Source organism: Tauraco erythrolophus, chromosome 7 (assembly GCF_009769465.1).
Source record: "Tauraco erythrolophus isolate bTauEry1 chromosome 7, bTauEry1.pri, whole genome shotgun sequence".
NCBI lineage: Eukaryota > Metazoa > Chordata > Aves > Musophagiformes > Musophagidae > Tauraco > Tauraco erythrolophus.
Genome location: NC_141471.1, coordinates 4315694 through 4340223, shown reverse-complemented (window position 1 = coordinate 4340223; position 24530 = coordinate 4315694). Strand labels below are relative to the sequence as shown.

Sequence of the window (24530 nt, the reverse complement as noted above, 5' to 3'; positions counted from 1 at the left end):
TTTCTAAAAGCATTTTGAACCTTTTAATTCTTTTGGCCTTCTCAACATCCTGTGGCAATGAGTTCCCCATCGTAGTTATGTGCTTTATGAAAGAGTTTTTCCTTTTGTTTGCTTGCACTGGTTGCCCAATAAGTCTACAGAGTGTTGCCTAGCTCGTGTTATGAAAAGTAGTGAGTAAATGTTCCTTAATCACCTCTTCGCCATTGAGGTGTTTTTGAACTTCTATTGCAGTCCATCAGTTGTGTCCTTTTGTAGGGAAATGGTCCTGGTCTATGTAGTCTCTTTTCATATGAAACCTGCTCCATATCTTGGCAGTGATTTCTTCTGAACCTCCTCTGATTCTACTATATATAAACTCTCAAATTATGTTACTGTTGAGCTAAAATTTATAACAAAATGACTCTTTGAATCCAAGTGTTCATGCATTGCTTTCAATTGGCTTCTCCAATTGAGGACTCTTTTTTTCAAGGCTGGCTATAGGTGTTGTCGTTTCCATAGCGATCTTATTTCTCAGTTTATAATCTAAAAAAAATATACTCAGCCTGTCAGCAGTGCTGGCATATTTGTGAGTATGATTTATCTGTCCAGCCCCTGGTATATAGCAATTAGATGGCCGTGCCCAAGTCATGGCAGGCTTCCTTGACTTTGTGTTCATCAAATGGAGAAAAGACATTTTCCAGTAGAGTTTCTTTCTCTACTCTGCAAATTATCTAAGGAAGGTCACATAAATTACCTCCAGGACGTACCATTTTCTCTCCGTGTACAAAATTGTAAAGAAGCCCAGAGTGATTAGCTGATGTTTATGTGGCCATCTTTAGACATAAAAAAGTTAGTGATATAAAGCCCATCCCTAAGTGATTGATTAGCTTTGTCATCCTTCCAATCTTGTTTTTTCCCTTTCCTTCAGGAAATCAAAGCATTTCAGAAATGAACTCTTCTGATTTTAGGCAAATAAAGTGTATTTATCAAAAAGATGTAAAAGAGTTAAGTGTGACTCTACTATGAAATAGAACAGTACAAAAACAGTGTCATATTTTTGCCAAATTTCAGCCAGTGCATTGTCATACTGTGTATAATTCAGCTGTTTGCTAAATGTGAGGTCAACGTGGTTAAACAGATCCGAGTTTAGTATCTTCGCATAACGTGTTGGGCTTGAGAAGACATATTGCATTGAATAAGAAAGATAATTTATTTTTAAAAATGAAATAATAGGTCGAGTGTGCCAATACATTAATCACTTTTCGCATCAGAGCTATCCCTCTGAAGTATAAATACTTGCCATAGCATGCTAGCACCCTGTAGTAGCAGAGCTGGTGAATTAAATGTGCCCGATTACCTCAGTACATGTACATTTTAAGAACTTTATGAAATTAACAGGTACGTGAAAAAAGTGATAAATAAAGAATGAAGCCACTTCCTTGCTTTTACTGGTTTGAATCCCAAACAGTATTCTTTTTTTTTCTTTTTTTTTTTTTTTTTTTCAGAGGGGCTCTTCCCTTCTTTTTTGAATATTCATTTGAAACCCTTGCAGTGTGCCAGTATAAAAAAAAATATTATGGAACATTTACACAATAAGCCACTCACCCATCCTGTCATTTTCCATATCCCCATTGTAATTATTTGAAATCCTTATGCTCGAAGACGAGTTTTTCTCCCTCCCAACCCAAATTCTATTTTCAGAGTAGACTTGTAATTGTGTGTTTGTTAATATAGCTGTCTGTTGCCATGAACAAAGTGAGGTCACCAATTTTCTATTACAGCTTTGCCACAGAGTTGCAGACTGTAAAACAGCTAGCACTTACTTGAATGCACCGGTTTTTTGTTTTACATTGTTTTATTTTCTTCTACTACCAATCCAAACAATATCTAGGGTAAATAACTGACATGAACTAACTCATTTTGATAGTCTGGAGTTATTCCTAGTGTTACAGTTTGTATGTGACTTTCGTATTTAATATTCAATGCTCAGATGTTCTCCATTTAAGAGTTGGCAAGAATTTTCCTGGAAGTAAATTGAGAATTAATGTGTATAAATCATTTTAAAAATGTCTTATTTATCTAATTCAGTGTTATTTGCTAAGAAAAAGTTCATCTGATTACAGATTATATTATACTGTAGCATCCAGTGCTCAAAATATTTAGATTTGGGATTTGTATTTATGCATTTTAAAAACTTTAGTAGAGTCATACAGATCACTGTTAATTTATTTTATCAATGCACAATCAGTGCTAAAGTTTGTACTGCCATTAGAGTTTCTTCTAACTGGTATTTTTGTCCATCTTAAACTCTTGGAATATTTTTTATAATTTGTATATCCCAGAATGGATGAATGAATTGAAAACATGAGGCAGATTCCTAACACGAGCTGTCAGGGCTACCTTGAAGTCAGCAAGTTATGTCAGTACGTCTGTGACAATTCAGAGCAGTCAAAGGTTTGGCTCAGAACATCTTCAGAGCTTTACATCCTTAATAAACACATTATTTATAAATTCAACCTAATAGTTTCAGTAAGGCTGAAGATTAACACAGAATCACCAACAGGAGCATGGACAGAAAATGAGATTTCTAGTATGTAATTATATTTTTTGGAAAGGCTGTTTCAGGCATTCCTGCCCTAAAACCAGCAGCATTAGAAAACATGAAAAAATATGTGTAATCCACACCAGATGTATTTTGTGGATTTCTGTCGTGATGAGATTTCTTCAGTTACTGTAAAGTAGATGTTTGCTCTGAAGCCACCTTACACATCTCTTGGTTTTGCCACATAATGACATTGATTTTATGTGATAATAATGCGAGGAAAAATGTTTGGTTACACACTGATTGAAAAGACAGTTAAGCCCCAGGATATAGATACCTCACCCTGATCACCCTGTTACGGAAAAAAACCACAACCAAACCCAAAGATTTAAAGAGAAATATTTTTTAAAAGAACAGTACAAAATTAATTAACTATGTGGAGAAGAGTTTTGCTATGTCATTTAGGTTCTGTGAGTGTATAAGGATACATCCACATTTTGTCAAGGTACCAGGAAAGCTGGACTAAGCAATTCGAGCGCTGCTGAATGGAGAATTCAGCAATTCAAGAGTCTTAGGACAAAAACTGAAACACAACAAAAATTGAAACTATGGCTTTACACCCATTAGGAAGTACGTACTCTGAGTTTATTTGCCGCTGTCTTTCCCTGGTCTGAACAGGCTACGTCTGCCTTAGCAGAAGCCACAGCTTCACTCGCTCCGTAGGGAATTCAAACTCTCTCCTCCCTGCTGCCAGTACAGACGTAAGCCACGTAACTTTCCACACAGTACAACTGAAAATAAAAACCAAACTGGGACATCTTACAGAGTGATCTGAAATTTAGCAGATCTCGTTGTCAACATTTTGGTTATGTATCAACTGAGGAAATGATTCCTGCTGAAGGCTGCGCTTAAACGCATTTGAACACTTGCTTAATTTTAAGTATTTGTCCAGGAGATTTTAAAAATCAGTATCTTGCTCTCTGATTAAACAGTTGTGGGTTTTTTTTCTCAGATATTACAATACTACAAGGTGAGACAAACAACACCATTCTGCACCAGCAGTCAACATACCCCTAGCTCACTCTCCAGTTAGACTTATGTACTACCACGACGATGGAAAATACTGATAATATTGCATGTGGGAGAAATATTTAAAATATTTACCCTTAACACTGTTCTCCTTTGTAGTACCTTTTTACTGCCCTGTGATGCTGTCACAGCAGCATGCAAAGCATTGAGTTGTAAATCAAGAAGGAGGGTTTCAGTAGAGTCAAGCCTTTAACTCATTGTCTGATGGTGACCGGGATACTTAAAAGTCTCCGGGCTTAAAATTAACTGTTTTAAAGTGATTTAAAAATTATAAATGGAAAAGTCCATGCAGGGACAAAGTAGTAATAGTAACAATTTATTCATTGCATCTGTTTTGATGTCCGATAGCCAGGACACCAGAACAAGCAAATGCTTCAGATTTGCTTGTCATCAGTGAACGTCTTCACAGCCCGGCAGAAAACAAAGCACATTGTTACCATTATCTGATATTTTTACAAAGCAAGAAGTGTATTTGCAATTAAAACCTGATGCCTTTTATTATAATGAAATAAATACACCTGCACAGAAGCTAGTAAGTCTTATCATGAATAATACTCTTAAAACTGTTTAGAATAAGTGTAAGTCTTATGCCTGATGTTTGTTTCCTCATTAGCAGAGGTGATGTGAAAGGCAGATGTTCTTCTTGAAAATCTGAGATACACCTCTCAACTCCCATATTGTTTGTACCTACAGATGAAATTAGAACTTCCTCCTATTGTCCTTGTCGTATGTCCCCTCGTCCCTAACTGACGCATATTGTATAATCTGCTCATTTCAAACAAGGCTATGGCGTTTTCAAGATGAAACTGTTTCTAAAACTAAAAAATGGCCGAAATCCAAAGATTCTTATCGCCTCATCCATTCCTTGCAATGTTACACGAGAGAATTTTCCGTATCGCAGGCATGCTTTCCGTGGGCTTTTCTTTGATTTCATACTAGAAAGAGATGCTATGGTGGCACTTTGTTATGATTGACACTTATAAATTATTGTTAAAATAAATTTTTAAAAAAGGGAGTTGTGATTCAATTGCTATGATGATTTGAATTATTTTTAGTATAATTAGGGCTGGAAATCTTATAAATTATATATTACATTCTGATGTTGGCACTCAGAGAAATCCCAGGAGAGAATAATTATGTAAAATTTAGGATGAAGGCAGGGAATGTCCAGCTTTTTACTTAAGAAATCTTTTTTTTAACAGAGCATGTATAGCAATGTTGAAGGGAAATTTCTAGCTAGCTCTACTCTAACCACATCAATTCAACTCTTACTTAATCACAAACAAAATCTTTTCTTTTTTTTTTAAATAATTTTGCTAATTGCCAGGAAACATGAATATTTATGTGCATAGAAGATTTTACAAGTCAAATGAGAGTAAGAAGGCCAGATGTGTGATGAATAACTAAGTTTTGATTGAGAATCATTCAGGCATTCTCTCTACCTTTGTAACAATACAAAAATAAGGATGTAGCCAAAACAATTGAGATCGACATGTTTTATACAGAAGGGAAATAGCTTTTCCGTGAGCCATAGAATTAATCCGTGGAGTTTATTGCCAGGGCTGTCCCAGAATATAGTGCACTGCTTTTTCTCAAAACTAGATTAGACATTTATTTATGTATAAATTAATAAAATATGTATATATGTATGTATAAAGTATAAAATAATTTTTGCAATTACTTTATATCTGCAGGATAAAAATGATCCCAGTTACAACCTTTATTTTTTAGGTCATCAACTAATCATTAATTCAATAATTCCAGGAGGTATGGAAGAGGGAACTTAGTTTGGGGAGATATTATTTAATAATTATCAATAATGCAATTTCACAGACTTTTCTCTTTGATGTCATAAAACAGAAGAAGGCACCACAGATAAATGTGTACATCTAGAGTCTTTTTTTTTCCTTATTCTCAAGAATAAGATAGTGTATAGATTATATCATCTTTTGTTTGTGGGCATGTTTCAAGTATTGATGACAGGAATAGCAAATAAATGCATTTGTGAGAGTATCTTAATTGAGTACTGGAATAGGTTTCCCAGGTAGGTTGTGGAGTCCACCTCCTTAGAGTTACTAAAAAAACATCTAGACATGGTCCTGGGCAGCTGAGTCTAGATGGCCCTGCTTGAGCATGGGGATTGGATAAGGGGACTTCCAGAAGTCCTTTCAAATCTCAACCATTCTATGGTTCTGTAATTCTGTAAGACAAGTAGATCTAATTTCTAAAGTTCTAACTAGCGGTGGCAATGGCTTCTTTTCTCCTCTGCAGTTATTTTCCTTAGTCCAGCTTTAACGAACTTTTACTTGCCACAGGTTTAGTTGTTATATACACTTTTTTTTTTTCACCATGCAGAAAATCAGCTTGAAAGGATTCCAAAATGTAGAACTATATTTATGTTTGGAAAACTGTTTGTTTGTTTGTTTTCCTCAAGATTTAGAGATGTTAAGTCTAATGAAAAAAGATGATAGTATTTAAATTTAACTGTTTTCTCCCCTCCTAACTTAATTGTATTCTCCACTCCTTTCCAGGGTGCGCAATGATTTTGATGTGCTAACAAACCGGCTGATTGGCAGCCACGGCTATTGTACTCAGGTAAGTTAAGCGTGTGGTCTTGGACGTGTCATACACTTCTGCGTGCAGAGCTCTGAACTGACCCCTAGGAAGAGCTGACATTTCTTTTTTTAAATTCCTTATATTTTTCCTTAATGTCAAGCACCTTCATTCTTTTTTTTTTTTTTATTTTCTGGTCCGTGTGTGTCTATACATGTGCGTGCATGTGCTCATACTCCTCTCATCTGCCTTTTTTGAACTCCTTTCTTTATTTTAGTGCTGAGATGTCACTGAGACTGCTAACTATGTTTCCTCCATGCCATTTCAGAAAAGTGGTTGAGGTTGCGTGTCCGATGGTACAGTTCCTCTGTGAACGGTCACTACCCAGCTAACTGAGATGATGCTGACTGAAGCTAACTGGTGCTTCAAACTGGAGACACTGACTTACTTAGTATAGCTGTCTCTAAAAGAAATGTGGAGCTTGAAAATAAGCAGTCTGAATTGCTGACACTTAGGACCACAACTTTAATTGGCCTAGATTTCAGCTTGCATCCTGTACCAAATGTCTCCCACTGGCTCTAGGCCTGTGGAGGCATCCACCCAGTTGGAAATGCTTTGCCTTGGACAAGTAGATGGAATGTAGATCCCAAAATTCTGGTACATGGATTTCCCCAAAGCTGGGACATGGGCAGTTCTGTGGTCTGAATATGGTCCGCAGCCATTAAATGTACTGCCATTTTGGCTACAAAAAGAAAGGTTCATGTTCTTCTCTTGTACTGTTGTGTCGTGGTTTAACCCAGCTGACAACTAAACTCCATGCAGCTGCTTGGTCTCCCTCCTCCAGACCTAGGGAATGGGGAAGACAATTAAAAGGGGAAAGGGAAGGAGACTCATGGCTTGAGATAAGAACAATACAATAATGATAATGATAATGATAATAATAAACCATAATAATTAATAATATTATTTTAAAAGTAACAATACAATAATAATAATATAGGAATATATGTGAAGTATAATAATAATAATATATTCAAACAAGTGATGCACAGTGTAATTGATCACCACCTGGTGACCAATACCTGGCCTGTCCTGGCAAGTGATCCCAAAACAAATAAATCCTTACACTGCAATCCTGGATAAGCAAGAGTCCTGAAAAAAGAGTGAGAGAGAGAAATGAAACTCCAAGAATCTGAGAGAATTCCCCAAAAGAGTGATTCCAGCTTCCTGGTCAACCCTCATCTATATGCGGCGCATGACGTTGCATGATGTAGAATACTCCATTGGCCAATTTGGCCCTCAATGCCAAGTCTAAGTCTAAATCATAAGGGGAGTTGTGGCCCCTTTGTCCCGGCCATGCTCCCACCCGGACTGTTGTGCTCCTGCACACTGGCGAAACATGGGAAGCTGAGAAGTCCTTGAGGTCTCAGCACCAACTATAAACATCAGTGTGCTGTCAATATTTTTCTCATAACAAATCTCATACTAAAACCAAACCAGAGAGCTATTCTGGCTTCCAAAAAGAAAAACTAACTCTGTCCCAGCCAAAGCCAGGACATGTTGCTAGAAGACTTCTATACTGTTCTATACTGTGGTTACATGGTAATTCCTCCAGAAGGCGATGGAATATCACTGGTGGATTAGAAATCCTAAAAACATCAGCAAGAACATATAACTTTGGGGAGTCTTTCAGAAGAAACATGGGGCTTGAAATGTGTGCAGTATTTTTAAAACTATACATCAAGTCTGAACTGCCAATACAGCTGTTATTCATATCTTCAGGCATGGTAATTTTGGCTACTTTTTCTGGAAACTTTCTTCTTATTATTTCCCCTCATATTTCTTGACATATGTTATTTATTAATAGCTAGCTGGTTCATTGATGTAGCACAGTCTGCTGCTTGGTGTTGTTATGTGCTGCTACATCCTAGCTGACTCTTGTGGGATTTCATGCCAGGCAAAATTTCTAGTGTCTCTCTTCCTTGAATTTTACACACACTCGCGTGCGCGCGTGCAGCCACACTGACCCTCTCCCATGTATTTAGCCTCTGACACACCCATACTTCTAGTTCAGTTGGAGAGGAAGTAGTCAACAATCATAGAATAATAGAATCATAGAATGGTTAGGGCTGGAAGGGACCTTCAAAGGTCATCTAGTCCAACCCCCCTGCAAGGAACAGGGATATTTCCAACTAGATCAGGTTGCTCAGGGCCAATCTGCTATAGTAAATATATTGAGTGGTATGGACCAGATGTGAAGCCAGAGTCTTACCGAATGAGAATTCAGTTCATCCAGAAATAATCAGTGAGGAAGAAATAATCTTGTAGCAAATCCTGACCAACGTACAAAATACATAAATAAGCACATGCAGAAATATCAGATAGTACTGTGCACACTTTTTGATTTATGTCATTCATGCTGTAGCTTTCATTGTGGAGAAAAAGGGACACCAAAATGTTTTAATTTTTTAAAAAAAAACACTAATATGAGAAGATTGAGAGTTGGATGTAAGAGTAAATTGATTATCAGCAGTTTGCCTCTGGAAAGATGAACACTGAAAACTCCACTAATATTTCCTCATTTTACTTTGGGAGTAGGCTTTCACCAAAATATCTGGAAAAACTTTTATAAGCAATCCTAATCCTAAATTTAAAGCCATCACATGAATTAAGGGCCTGGTAGATGTGCAACTTTATCAATCCTGAATCAATCTTGTACCTATGTCTGTAGAGACAAGACGTTTAATTACTGCTTTTTGTTTGGTTGTTTTTTTTGTTTGTTTGTTTTTTAAATGTCACAAACAGGAATTGGTGAACTTGCTTTTGACTGGCAAAGCTGTGTCCAATGTTTTCAACAACGTGATAGAGCTGGACTCTGGCAATGGCAATATCACGATTTTGAAAGGTATCACAAGCCGCAGTGATATTGGTTTGCTGTCTCTCTTCGAGCACTATGATGTTTGTCAGGTATGCTTTCCGTTCTTTTGATTTTAATTAAAAAGGACACAATCAAATTTAAAATTGTCTTGGAGTGAGTATAGCAGCTAAGAAATTATGGACTTGATTCAGTTGCTCACTCAGAGGCATCTAACGCTGTTTTAGATGCGCCAAGGTAGATTGTGGTCTCCCTTCTGGATGCAGGTTCTGTGTCACAACTGCCACCCCTAGTGAATGACTTGGGTAGTCTACAGCATCACAAATCTGACATGCCTGTGTCTTTTCCTAACTGCTCTGAGGCAGGAGTCAGCTTACAGACTAACATGCTTCTGTTTAAGTGGCTGCTGTAAAGAGCTGTACACGTGAACTAGGACCTGCTCAGTGCAGTTTCTGGAGTTAAAGCAGTTCAGCTGACTAACTGTGTACTCGATGCTGAGCTGAACAAGTTCCCCTGATTGTATTCACTGGATCTCCACTGATTATAGTGGAGTTCAGACACCCACCTCACGTGTGGACACCTGTATCTGAGTCATGTATATAGAAGCAACTGAATCTGGAGATGAAACTCACTCTAAATTTTCAGTTTTCCATGAGTTCCTATGTGATGGAGAGTCAAATTGACTGAATTCTCTACTCCATGTTGGTCATATTGTATTAGCAGTAAACAAAATAATAGACAATCGAATGTTAACATATTTAAAATAAAAATTCCCAATGTAATGGGAACGTTTCCTTTAACATGTCTTTAAAATTAATTTTTTAATTGTAGTCATCATGAAAATTAAAAGATAGATAAAATTTCAAAGAAGTGACAGCCATTAATTTACCTCCGGAAAAACTTGTATATGGATTTCACTGATTCTCCATCAATAAACATTGGCGTCAAGATGAACATCTTTCCTAAAAACATGTTCTATCTTAAACAGACAATCTTGTGTTTGATGCAAGGATGTTATCTGAAATTCTCGTGCTTGTGTTAGATGCTAAACTAGATAATGGTGAAGGTCCCGTCTGGATTTGCAGTCAGTGCCTCTGTAAAAATTTGATAGCAATTAGCAAAGAATTTGTTTGTACTGATCTAATATAGATGTGTGACTGAAAACAAAACTTGATTTTAACTGTTTCTCATAACGCTAAAGTCAGCTACATTTTCCTACTACTGACAAATTATATATTTTTTCAATTTTTAATTAACACAATCTTTTACATTATTCACAAGATTACAATAAGGCTTAAATTCAGCCAGGACAGCATATTGGTGTATCCAAATCAGATTAACACGGAACAAACTGGACTAAAAATAAATTAACTTCTGTGTCTAGTTCAAGCTCCTTGTCCTTTTCTATAAACAATGTAACATTTAAAACCTCAAAAAATGGTTATGCACCACTGTAGCATTTTTTCCATTCTCTGTGAGGAAAATGACTTCTAAGTAGCAAAATGGTAAGTGAGGTCAGTGCAGGTAAGAGCTATTTCTTCCCCATCTGCCCTCTAAAAATAACCCAAAAAGTTACCCAGAGAATCAGACACCGTCTTCCACTTATTCTGCAAATTATATGGTGGAGGGGATCTGTTTCTTCTGCTACTATACTCTGGCATGGGAGCTGGACTCATGAGCAGTGATCTGTTTTCCAAGCCAGTGACTCTTAATCAGTTACAGAAACTCCAGTAGACAGTTTCCTTTTTTTTTTTTCAGTCTACACTAGTTAGGCATCTGATGCAAATTGTCGTTTTGCTTTTTATTAAGAACATCTGTGAGTGCTCCACATTTCAGTTCGTACGTCTCAGTGCGTGCTACAATGCCTGCCTTAGGTCTAGGACAAAAGTCAGATTCCGATGGATTTGGCCTCAAGTCTGGCGAGTCTCCACTGTGGCTTCAGCATGAGGGGCCAGATTCTGCTTTCTGTTACAAAGATATAAGTTTAGAACAATTTAGAAAAAATAAGTGTCACTGATAGTTTGCAGTGATGGAACTGGGATAGCATTTGCCTGTAAGTCTTTCAAACTGACTCTTTTCTTCCTCCCAGTGTTTCGGTAAATGAATTCAACATCCAATTACATTGTGGCTATGAAGATGGTAACTGAAACCAGTAATGGAAAAGGGCTGTCATTTTTGGTTGTGGATTTTTTTTTTGTTGTTTCCAGGAGTAGGAAAATCCTGAGCGTCATATATGGTGAATCATAGACAGTAGAGTAGGAAAACTCCCTTTAGGTCACATCCAGCCAGTCTCTCAGGGGATAGTTCAGGATATTTTTATGTCCTGTTAAATAGTAGGCTTTCTTTTAAAAATCTGTATCCACGAAGTTCCTGCCTTTTTGTTCAGATGGTCATTAGTTGATTGTAGTGCATATGACTGTGATCTTACCTTTTTTCTCACACGTCTCTACTTTAAAATATGAAGAAGTGCAAATACAGATTTGCAGATTTTAATATCTACTACACAGCTTATGCATTGAATATACTAATATTAAATCTGACTGTTCATTTACTTAGTTTCCTCTGATTATCATTCTTACTTCTAATCCAACCTGCCCCCTAAACATTTCATCCCTGTCCGCTAGACATTTGCAAGCTGATGTAACAGTTCCTCCCTCTTTCATCAGTACATCCTGTCCAAAGCTTCTTTTTATTGCTCTACTCTAGATTTCTCCCAACTTACCAACGCATTTAAGAAGAGGTATGAAAGATTCCAGGCTAGATGCAGTAAATTCACATGGAGAAAGGTTTCTGTACCATTTTATCTCCTTTGTCTGATGTATATTGAGTATTTGTATATAATCCACAATTTCCTTGACATGTCTTCGATTTGAAAATAGCATGAGGGCATGATAACCGAATTAATCCTTCTGTCAAACTTCAACAGTAGCAAATAAAAAAAAAAGATCAGTCCCTTTTTCTCCAGCGATTGCCTGAAGGATCCCTCTGTTGCTGATCCATTAGTCTCTTTCAGTGGGTCATGCTGAATGTGTTATCTTTGCTGATTAAAAAAATGTGTGCTTCTTGTAATTTGTCTGGAATTATTAATGTCTAGTCATCACTCATAGTCCTAACATATCACCATACTCAGTATATTTTTTGTAAAGTAATTACTCGTTGCAGATTGTTTCGCAATGACAGATGGTTTCATTCAATCTATTTCATATGCAAACATTTAGGTTCGTAGTAAAATTCTGTATTTTAATGCAAAAAAGCTAAAAGTCCAATTCTATTACTTTTCGGTGGGCAAATTACACATCTTCGGATTTCTTTTCTTTGAGCTAAGCCCATATTTAAATTATATTAATTCCATCTGATCTTACACATTTAACTAAGAAGCATAAATTCTGACTTCAGGTTTTCTGGGATTTCTTTAGAGCTCTTAAAGCAGTAGAAACAATTCCAAAAGCTGGTGAGTCCACATAAAGTTGGTGCGGGTTTTCCTCCGTTTGCTGGACTGCGGCATGTAGCAGTTTAGTGGGAATCCTCTCTCCCTTCTCAGGGACGCTGTGTCCTTTCTGCAGTAGGGACAAGACCGCGGAGAAAGGGATGAGGCACAGAAGTGAGCAGGGCCAGTTATAGCAGCTGTGAGTGAGAAAGTGATTGCATTTAGGTCAGAGTCTTTGGCCTAAATGCCACATTAAAATTGCAGGTGAAAAAACTTTGAGTGATGAAATGCGTTTTTCAAAACTTATTGTGATGTTCAAAGTAGAAACAAATGGAAACAGATGCTCCTCATATTTATACCAGATCATTTAAGACACTAACAGTGACAAAAGGGAAAAATAATCTGCATTCGCATCTGAAAAATTTAAAAGATATTACCATTATTGTCATTAATAATAGCAATAATAAAAATACCAATAATTATATATAGCATTTCTGTCTCATTTCCTATGAAATGATCTCTGCTTTGCAAAAGAGGCAAGTATCATCACCGTTTTACGTGGTGGGTAACAGACGAACAAAAGTCAAAGTGCTTGTCCCAGTAAGTCATCCAGTAAGCTAGTGGCTGAACTGGGAAAAGAGTACCGGTCTTCTGAATCTCTCATTCTATAATTAGCGTGATACTGGCTGATGAATTTGGCCATCCTTCTGAAGTGCTTTTTGAAACCACTTTAGAGATGTGTTATTGTACATGAAGTAATGGAAGTATTCGAGGTTACTTGTCTCTCTTGAACCTTGACTCTGATTCTTCTTTGTCTTCACTAATTCACCATTAATTCCTGGGCTGCATCAAGAGGAGCGTGGCCAGCAGGTCGAGAGAGGTGATTCTTCCCCTCTACTCTGCCCTCGTGAGACCTCACCTGGAGTACTGCGTCCAGTTCTGGAGCCCCCAACATAAGAAGGACATGGACCAGTTGGAGAGGGTCCAGAGGAGGGCCACGAAGATGATAAGAGGGCTGGAGCACCTTTCCTATGAGGACAGGCTGAAAGAGTTGGGGCTGTTCAGCCTGGAGAAGACGAGGCTCCGGGGTGACCTTATAGCGGTCTTCCAGTACCTCAAGGGGGCCTACAGGAAAGATGGGGAGAGGCTATTCAGGAGGGCCAGTTGTGATAGGACAAGGGGTAATGGTTTTAAAATAGAGGGAGGTAGATTCAGATTGGATATTGGGAAAAAATTTTTTACCATGAGAGTTGTAGAACACTGGAACAGGTTGCCCAGAGAGGTGGTGGATGCTCCATCCCTGGAGACGTTCAAGGCCAGGTTGGACGAGGCCCTGAGCAACCTGATCTAGTTGGAGATATCCCTGTTCCTTGCAGGGGGGTTGGACTAGATGACCTTTGAAGGTCCCTTCCAGCCCTAACCATTCTATGATTCTATGATTCTATGATTCTATGAATTCTCTCCTGCTTTTAACTCGTCCTGCTATGGTAGTTAAATCTCCTATCATCTGACCTCCCAAACTCACTCCACTCTGATTCTTGACAATGTTTCTGTCTAAGCTGTCAACATTTCAAGAGACATGCTTTTTAGTTTTTGCATTTCTGAAAATGAAGGCAGAACGTGGCATTGACCAAGAAGTTATGCTCATTTTTCCTATTTCTTTTCAAAAAGAGAAAGAAACATAAATAGACAGAATTTATTTATTAAAATTCCACAGATGGGAAATATTATCTTCGGTCCTTTTGATGAAACCGGCACACTCCGTGCTATAACAAGACCTACTTGAATTATTAAATTCAGCACACATGCTCTGTCTTCTGGCACCTCACCTGTTTATTTGCCCTGTGGAACGTCCTTCCTATAACCTTCTTCGCTGGGAAATATGTCTGCTAAGCAGGCGCCTTTCTCAGTCAGATGGACTGGATTCAAGCCAGGTCATTGGTGGGGTTGTGGAGGGAAGGTTTAGGAGGAGGTTTTTAACCATCTCGTTTAAGAAACCAACAACAAAATATGCATGTGCGAAATGGAAAACGATGGTTGGGTTTAATTTTCCACTTATTTTTCAGTGATGGGTATCCGGGAGATATTGTGCTGCCTAGATGCATTCGGCAGGGGACCCTGCTGTTCATGTAAGACATTTGCCACTGTGGGCAAGAACATGTGATACATACAGGTTTGAATGAGACAAGGCTGACAAAGCATTGGCCATTTAAAAAGTCTGTTCTTCATCACTTGTTTTTACATCCCCCTTTCTAGCCTGGAACTGAAATTTTCTTTAATGAACTCCTATTGTCCTCCTACTTACCCATGGACAGTTATTTTCCCAGAGGCCAGTCAGTGTTGCTGGGATATTAGCATTGATTCCTTCTCAACGTCCTTCCAAATAAAATAGGATCACAGCGTTTTTATTTAAGACAATAAGAATAACAAACCCCACATGTTTAAAAGAGTTCTGCATGCTTTGCAAACAGACAAAACAGAAAATGATAAGTCAAATATTTTCCACATGTGGATCTGGATTGATCCCGTGTAACTTTGGATCCTTTATAGGCTGAAAATGTTTCAGGTAAGAGTCCAGCCAACTCCCATTATAGCTGATGAACAGGGGTGCCTAAATTTCTGACAATCATAGAATCATAGAATCATAGAATGGTTAGGGTTGGAAGGGACCTCAAAGATCATCTAGTTCCAACCCCCGTGCCATGGGCAGGGACACCCTCCACTACACCAGGTTGCCCAAAGCCTCATCCAACCTGGCCTTGAACACTTCCAGGGATGGGGCAGCCACAACTTCTCTGGGCAACCTGTTCCAGTGCCTCACCACCCTCAATGTAAAGAATTTCTTTCTTATATCTAACCTAAATCTGCCCCCTTTCAGTTTAAATCCATTGCCCCTTGTCCTGTCACTACACACCCTTGTAAAAAGTCCCTCTCCAGCTTTCCTGTAGGCCCCCTTTAGGTACCGCTTTAGATCAGCCTGGATCCTTTTCTTCTCCAGGCTGAACAGCCCCAACTCTCTCAGCCTGTCTTCATAGCAGAGGTGCTCTAGCCCTCAGATCATCTTCGTGGCCTCCTCTGGACTCTTTCCAGTAGCTCCATGTCCTTCTTGTGTTGGGGACTCCAGAACTGAACACAGTATTCCAGGTGGGGTCTCATGAGAGCTGAGTAGAGGGGCAGAATCACTTCCCTCAACCTGCTGGCCACGCTCCTTTTGATACAGCCCAGGACACGGTTGGCTTTCTGGGCTGCCAGTGCACATTGCCGGCTCATGTTGAGCTTCTCATCCACCAGCACTCCCAAGTCCTTTTCCTCAGGGCTGCTCTCAATCCATTCTCCGCCCAGCCTGTACTTGTGCATGGGATTGCCCCGACCCACGTGCAGGACCTTGCACTTGGCCTTGTTGGACTTCATGAGGTTCTCACAGGCCCATCTCTCCAGCCTGTCAAGGTCCCTCTGGATGGCATCCCTTCCCTCCAGCATGTCCACAACACCACACAGCTTGGTGTCATCTGCAAACTTGCTGAGGGTGCACTCAATGCCCATCCCTTCCTTTGATTTTACAGACAGCCAAAGCCTAGGGGCCAGGATAAGTTAGAGGTCCTAGAAATAGATACTGAAGAATTAATTGGAATGAATCTTGACCAAACTTTGTCATCGCGATGAAGTAACTTACTGAAACGAATTCGAAACTCCTTCATGTGTACTGCTGGAATGGTAAAGTGCTGAAGTCTGAGTGAGGGTGTGAATCTCCCTCAACATTTCTTCACTTCCTGTGACATACTAGAAAAGCAGCAGAATGGGAGAAGGATAAAGAAAAGATCCTGAAGCTACCTGGTGCCCCGATGTCTATTTGCCTTGCTACAGCTGCTATCTTCTTTTGTATTGTGGCAGCATAAGAGAGCTTTAGTCCAAAGCCAGTGCTTTCCAGGAGTCTTTTCTTCCATTTGGTAGCCCTGGGATTGAGCACACATCTCTTTCTGTTCTTCTTCATTAATATTGCCCTTTTTTCCCTCCAATTCATTATCAGAAAGGTTTCCTTTTCTACAAGAAAAACGATTCAAAGCTGCAGAGAAATTATCTAGGGCTCTCACATAGCAATAGTGTTTTCTACTACAATTTATAAATATCTGGCTAAAAACTCTTATAAATATCTGGCTAAAAACACTTCAATTTCTGCCTAACCTGGCACAGTCATTAATTATGCTTACTCTGAATGTCAGATCTTCTGAACATTAATTTTATTTTTCTTAATCTGATTGAAATCAAGTACATATCAATGGCAATAACTTTATTCTCACAGTGCCCCTTAACTGTATGCAAATATGACAGTAATGGGGCTGACTTGGTGTTTTAATAGTGCTGGTGAAATAGGTTAACTGAGTCATTGGTATTCTTGATCACCCAGAGGCCATTGCAAAGGTATCTGGTTTTACAGATTGACACTTCAATCCTAACACTGTTGGACCATTGTTTAATATTATTTTGGTAAAGGTCATTGCAATTGCAATTGCAGGGAAAAAATGTTGACAGAACAAACAATAGGCTGTGGCCTGTAACTGTGAAAGCTTTTTGTTAATTATCTTTTTGTCCATCAATCCTATTGGATTCAGTACAACTAGCGAGTACTTGGTTTGACAGAACCCAGACCTTTGTGGAATCACATGGGTCTCTACTGCACTGTACGATTGCTTTGGAAACTAAGCATCTGTAACAGTTGTATTCAGACAAACAAACATAAAGCAAGAAATGGCTGAATATAATTTTAATTAAAAAGAAAAAGTAAAATCCGACAAGCGAGGATATGAAATGATATTAAGTGATAACAAAACTCCTTGAGAAAAATGCCATCACATTACCATATCCAGTGATCCCTCTTGGTTTTGGTATCATATTCTCTTCTTCTTTGAATCATGACCACTGTACAGGACAGATAACCTAATGTTTGTTTCTGTTCAAAGTAAATTGTGTAATGGAGTCCAAGAAACACAGAATCTAGGTTATGTTTCTTGTTTGGTTCTTTGGGTATACACATGGCAAAAGATAGCCTTGTTCAACGAGCAAATAAAATCTGAATGGTGAAGTACCATTCTGGCAGATATATTGGAATAATTGTCCCGTAATAAATATTTGTCTGTCGATTTAATTTCACCACTGTGCGAATACACAATAAAGTCAGATGGGGAAAAAGACCACCTGTGGTGTTGAAAATGAGCCCTTTGAAGGTGCTTGCTTTTGGAAGTTTGACATTTTCCAAGGATAAGAATTGTGCCCCTGAAATTTATGAGCATTCTTGAGGGATTTCTAAGGGAGAGGATTAGGGTTAGTGAAGCCTCCATAAGAATCAAAAACGTGTAGCATGGAAAGACATCTAATTCATTCCCGTCCCCTCACCTTTTTGCCTGAAGAAGATTAATGAGCCTATTTGAAAACAAATATTTGAGTAGTAATACATTATTACTTCTTAATGCATTATCATACTGCAAGCAGCAAAAAAAAAACCATTCTTTTTTGTGTTCTGCAAAGGAGAGATACAGCCATTGAGCCCTTAACAAAAATAATATTTAATAAAATAGATTCAAGTCACATATCTCTGATTTGCCTTTGGAAGTCAGAGCCAGGATTACACTCATAGGGCAGCATACAACAGCTGGAAAGAAGGGCCCCGTTCTCTAGCAAGCACTTGTTGGATGTTGGATGACACACACACTGACTGAGTTTAAAGCGTTTCCTGAGGAGTCAGAGCATTGGGTGTTTATGCTGGTTCTTCTCTCTCCTGCTTTAAGGTCCTGTTTTATTCCAGGATCACTGTCACTGACCAACCTGGCCAGGCACTTGAAGCAGCACTCACCACTCACCAGCTGGACCTGTGAACCGAGGGCATACTTTTAGTCCACTCAACAACTGATTCTTGAAGAAGTAGGCAAAGGAATCCTCACAACAAGGATTGTCCTTTCTTTGTCAGTAGCATGGTCCCGTATTATATTTTGTGGATAAAACCTGGACACGATTTGGAGAATGCTATGGGATAGGGATGCCCCTCATAAGAAGTCTAGGCAAAGTAATATGTTTGAGAAGAGGAAGAAACATTAGCTTTATTGATAAAAAACATTCCATGACACTTGATCTTAAAGCTGGGACACGAATCCCAGGCCTATTTAGTCTACCAGTGTAGGAATAATGTGAGGTATCTGGAGAGCCACAAGCCCTTGGAAGGTGATAGTGGGACAGAGTGGCCAGTAGTTTTACAGAGAAGCACACCTGTAGGGACCAGCCAACACCTGGAATGCAATTTGATGTTAAAGGCAGCAGCTGATCCTCCACTAGTATAATTGATGTAACTGAAATGAAGTTTCTTCTCCCTTTTTACTGGCGATGAGGATTTGACCTGCAATGTCTTTATACTCTCCTTATTGTCTTAAAGTTTATGCCCTCACCTTCTTCTGCAAGCACTGTAACTGAAAACTATACATATTTGGAAAATGTTCCTACAGACCTTACTCATCTGAACGATTTGTCCTGACTTCGGCGGGACTATTCATGTGAGTAAGAATTGGAGTGGATGTGTGCTTGGAAACAGTTCTGTATCTCTCTAATCTTTTGTCAAATATTGTTTGATGAAGCTTGAAAGTTACTGTAGCAGAAATACGTAGGAAGAACACATTTTTAGGAGAAGACTGGCTGTTCCTTTTCAGCTTTTATTTATCTAAAAACTAAAATATGCATGTTTGTGAGACGGGATCTTTTAATCCATATCCCTCTAATTTGCCATCTTTTGTTGCATCTGCGTATTTCCCTTGTTGATAACTCCTGTTATGAGTATTTTTGTAAGCTTGTAAAAAAATTTCTGTTCTTTTAAGCCAAGAATTTACGCAAAAAGCAAAACTGTTGTATAAAAGGCTGTTTTAAATAGATATTAACAAAGTAGTGAATCAGGGAACAGTTACTTAATTAGCTAAGGACTTGTTATCTAACATCCGAAGACATTGTCATTGAGGAAGATAATTGAATTTGTACTGATATAACACTTCAGATACAAATTCTAAATCTCAATAACAAAAAAATCCAAACACTCCTTATGACTTAAGATGCTCTTTAGACTTTTAATTACAACATATGTTGGCTTCTGCCTTTTAGCAGTATGTTGGACAACTTTTGCACTTGCGTGCCCGAGGTGCAGAACTGAGGGCTATACTGTAGAAGCTGTATCCACAATCTGTATCTAGAAAACATGTATGAGAATCTTTCTGTTAAAAGTTCCACTAGCACCCACTGCATATGCTGAAGCATGATTTAAATCCCATAGTGGTAAAGCTCAAGGTAGCAAAAGGCAGAGCTGATTAGATTATTTCTTTAGATTGTATCACCTACCATATTACTATGCCAATATCTTCAGAACTACCTGAGCCTCTAAACTAGCAGTTTCTTTGATCCATGTGTCTGTGTTACGGAGACAGAAACTGAGATTATATTTCTGTGCACATCTATTTGCACACTTGGCTGCCGTTTCTTATTTTGCATACCCGCAGTGCAACATCTGTTTATTTTATCCCTAGTTTTATGTATTCTTTACTAAAGATGGTTATATGCATCATCCTGCACAGTAGCCATTCTGTGTATTATAAAAATAATAAGCAGAGTTATAGCCAGAAACATTCCACTGGAAGCAAAAAGTTTTATTTTGGGTTTTAATTTCCCTGAGCAATTTGTTAAAGATACAAGAAACAACAATTCAATGGCAGAAAAAACAGTATTATTTTGAACTTAGAATACAGCTTTCAATGACAGGAATATAACTAATAATAAATATTGTAGCTGAATATTAAAATCCTAGCTGGGAGAAATAAGACTTTTTTGCTACATTAAACAATCTAATCCCTATTTTTACTGTGTTATTTACCACTGAAGGGGCTAAAATTATTAACTGATACTGTAGCTCTAAAGTAGCAGCATGCAATAGGAGAATAATGTCTGTTTCAGAACACGTTAGTGTGAGGTGAAGAAAATACTACAAGATATTCACTGACCTCAGGGGATGCAGGAAACTTCCCTGACTCATTTTATACTAGCATATATTACGTTTCAAAACCATAGATACACTCCCCAGATATTAAAGCATATGTATGTCTGCCTTAAAACATAAATTCCATAAGAAATAATAGATATGAGCCTAAATATATACAAAATTAGCCTCAATCCTTTGCTGGATTTGAACCTTAAAGACTATGAGGTGAAGCAGCGGAAAAATATGATCACTTTGACAAATGGATACATATATAAATAAAAACAATTGCTCACAAATCCAAAGAATTACTATAGTAGTCCACATTTTAAGTAGTTGATAGATTTAAGAATAATACTTATTAAGTCAGTAATGAGTATGAAAATAACTTATATGCAATTTCATACAGAATGTTTAGGACATTGATAAATAATGATAAATAAATATACTTTCAAACTTTCAAAGGAGAGCAAAGGTATCTGGTAAAGAAGTCATTGATTTTTTTCATAGAATCATTTAGGTTGGAGAAGACCTTTAAGATCATCAAGTCCAACCATTTCAGCTGAGAATACTTCATTTTTAAGAATAATGAATCAAAACAAGTGCTTCTGTTGCTGCTTTCTTCTAGTAATTGAAAATATTTTACATATCTGAACTGTGAAGCTAGAAGAAGATGCCAAAATGAAGGGAATGTATTATATTCTTAATCCAAGAAAATAATTTGGGCTAGATTTAGTTTCCCACACAGGGGTGTCTTGTGTCATCTGAGATCCTATGAAGTCTCTTGCCTGGCTTCCAGGTACTGTTGCATAAGAGCACGGTCTCCCATTGGTCTCGTGTGGTATTCCTGACCTAAATTTACTGGTTTCATAGCTATTTCAGAGGATAGGGCTTCTTTTGGTTCTGATCATCTGGGATGTGATCTTCTTGCTGTAAGGATTCTACAGTTGGATTTCATTACCTGCCTGTGACTCAAGGCCAGATACTTGCGTTGTATGTTCCATGATTTACTAGATCTATCCTGGTCTGCTTCATCAGCAGTATATAATGAGCCTCCACTAATGTTTGTAGACTATAATAAATAAGTGGTCTTATACATCTCATGTTTTCCACAATGAATTGTTTCTCCCCCTGCCCCCTGTGATGTTCTAATGTTTTGTATCTTTCTTTTAGGTTGGTTGTTACTTGAAGACCCCTAAATACCCAATTTGGTTGGTATGTAGTGAAAGCCACTTCAGTGTGCTTTTTTCTTTGGAAAAGGATTTACTGGGTGACTGGAAAACAGAGCGGAGATTTGATCTATATTATTATGATGGCTTGGCCAACCAGGAAGAAGAAATACGGTTGACGGTTGGTATGTACAACTCAGTAACTCTGCATTTCTTCTCTAGTGGTGGCATCATATCAAAAAGAGGAATCCAAGAATACCAATAGTGATGATCTCGGACATTAAAGATTAGTTTCCTAATTTCATAATTAGTTTTGGTGATTAATTGGGAAATTAGATTTCATGAGGAAATTTTGAGAATATTGTAGAATCATAGAATCATAGAATGGTTTGGGTTGGAAGGGACCTCTAAGATCATCTAGTTCCAACCCCCCTGCCATGGGCAGGGAAACCCTCCACTACACCAGGTTGCCCAAAGCCTCATCCAACCTGGCCTTGAACACTTCCAGGAATGGGGCAGCCACAACTTCTCTGGGTAACCTGTTCCAGTGCCTCACCAGCCTCAGAGTGAAAAATTTCTACCTTATATCCAATCTAAATCTCGCCTCTTCAGTTTAAATCCATTGCCCCTTGTCCTATCACTACATGCCCTTGTGAAAAGTCCCTCTCCATATGCTCTTGAAAGGGTGAGCAACGAGCATGTGCTGCTTTATGCAGACTGGTAAATCTCTCACTGATTTCCAAGGTTGTGATCCGGCCTATTCATGTTCCCAAGACTATAAACTGTGTTTAACTACTCCCATTCTCCTTTGCATCTCGCATGGCATCCTCGACCCTACATGTCTGTGGTAAAATGAGCAGAGAGGAAGCATGAAATCATTACCTCCAAAACCATCTACTTCAGAAGATGGCAGGAATCTGCTAACAAAGTCTAGTCTCTTACCTGCTCGTAAGCATACCTGGAAACACAAGCACGCGAAGATCTTCTGACTTGTTACACTCATTCTTTCAAGAAACCATGCCAAATTATGCAGTTGCTTTTACAGTAATTACATATTTGGACAACGAGTATTCTGATGCTTAGAAAGCTCCTACTTATTGCCATATTAAGTTGTTCTTGACCACTGAATTGCTATTTGCTAATAATATCCTACTTATCTGTTGTTTTCTTTCCTTTGATATAGTTATACAATCTAATCAAATTCCTTCTCAGTCTTAAGGAGCCACTCTATTGTAGTCCACTCTTTAAAAATAAGCTGTCTGTACTCCTTGTTTGCATCTACATTCTTCTTCTTGGACAGGATGAGTTATGCAGGGGTGTTACATGTTCTAATTGAGTCCATGTGGCAAAGCTGTTTGTATGTTGAAATGCTGGGGGCTTTAGTGTCTCACGAGATTTGGTAGTTAATTTAATCAGCTTTCTGCCTGCTATTTCTCCTCTTATTTTAATTTGAATCCCTGTCATTCTATTGTAATGATCACATTATATATCATCTCAAAAAAACAACCTTTCCAGGACTATAGTTACTAACTGGTGCCCACACAGTTTGTCACAGATAGAAGATTCTTTGTAGGTGACACAGATGATCGAGACACTTTTCTTTCTGTTGTGTTGTACCATGTAATATACAGTTCAAAACAAGTGTCCTTATCTGTCTCTTCTCATCATTAATAAATCGGGAACGTTTCCAAAATCCAGAGCTACCAAGCACTCTGAGATCCCTGAATGAGAAAGTGTTCAGAGTTTGTGTAAATTTTTCTCTTTACTGTTCAATTTCTCATGCCATATCTGCATGTTTCTCCTTAAAGAGTAAACTTGCATTGAGAGGTAGATCTCTTTTTGTTGTGGCTATAGCCTCTTCCAGGGATGTGTCCTAGTAAATCTTTTGTTATCTGTGAAATTCTGCAAAAGGCCATAAAATGCAAATAATTTCATCATTCCAGGGAAATGCTTTCCTAGTTGTGGCTGCACAGTAATCCTTTGTTAGGTCTGGAGAAAAACTGAAATTACTTTACATCCAAAAGGTAACATTGATCATACATCTAAGCCACGCATACAGTACCAGATGGAAACACCAGAATGCTGAGTATTACTGGCATTTCTATTGTGGAAAAATCAAGAAGCTATGATGGTTAGACAGTGTTCCTAGAGATATAACGTGAAGTCCTGGATGCCATACAGCCAGATCTCACTGGTGCTGGTTAGCAAAGTTGTTTGCTTTACATGAGCAAGAAGGTGAATTCCTTGAAATGGGAATCTTGTTTATAATTAGGAAGATTATAATCAAGCTCACATTTCAGGAAATCTTGAGGAAATTGCACTGGGCAAGACAGACAAAAAAGCCGGAAAGAAAGAGTAGAATTACATTTTGGAGGTAGTGCCAACTTTATATTGAGAATTGCAACTCTATATTGCCACTTTATGTTGAGAATTTGTCCTGCTTCTCATACTCATAACCATTTGCCAAAATGTAGGCAAGGAATATAAAGTTCCTTCCTAAAAGCAGACAATGCCTGCAGTGAGTTCAATGTACTATCCTAAATGGACAAAGGTTCTTCAAACTTTTGAAGAAATTTCTGATGGGCAGAGAAGGAAAAGAAGCTAGTGTATCCAAATTACTAACCGTCTGCGTTTTGCTCATCTTCCTTTATCAGCTGTTTAAGGGCTGAGTGGAGATTCTGACTTTTTTTTTATATCTCACAGAGAGCACTTGTATGAAAGAGCGTGTTGTGTTGCTCAGAGAGATGGTGCTTCTCCTTTCTAACATCTACAGTTAACGCCTGCCTGTGTTAACGTTTACAATATGTTGTCTCCAAGTGAAGATACGGGGAATTTTTGTACAATCTGTTTTAATAAATCATTCTTATCTCTCATTAGTGCATACCTTCAACTTAGTG

At 38.2% G+C, this 24530-nt stretch overlaps 1 protein-coding gene across 1 annotated transcript in view; it reads left to right on the top strand.

Annotated features, from left to right (window-relative positions):
- The window catches only part of MINDY4 (MINDY lysine 48 deubiquitinase 4), an 81447-nt gene that overhangs the window by 48700 nt on the left and 8217 nt on the right, over positions 1–24530 (top strand). Inside the window, exons 14-16 of the mRNA XM_086614917.1 lie at positions 6142–6205; positions 8969–9130; positions 21638–21818. Coding sequence (XP_086471043.1) covers positions 6142–6205; positions 8969–9130; positions 21638–21818 — 407 coding nt within the window. The remainder of the gene's footprint in view (positions 1–6141; positions 6206–8968; positions 9131–21637; positions 21819–24530) is intronic.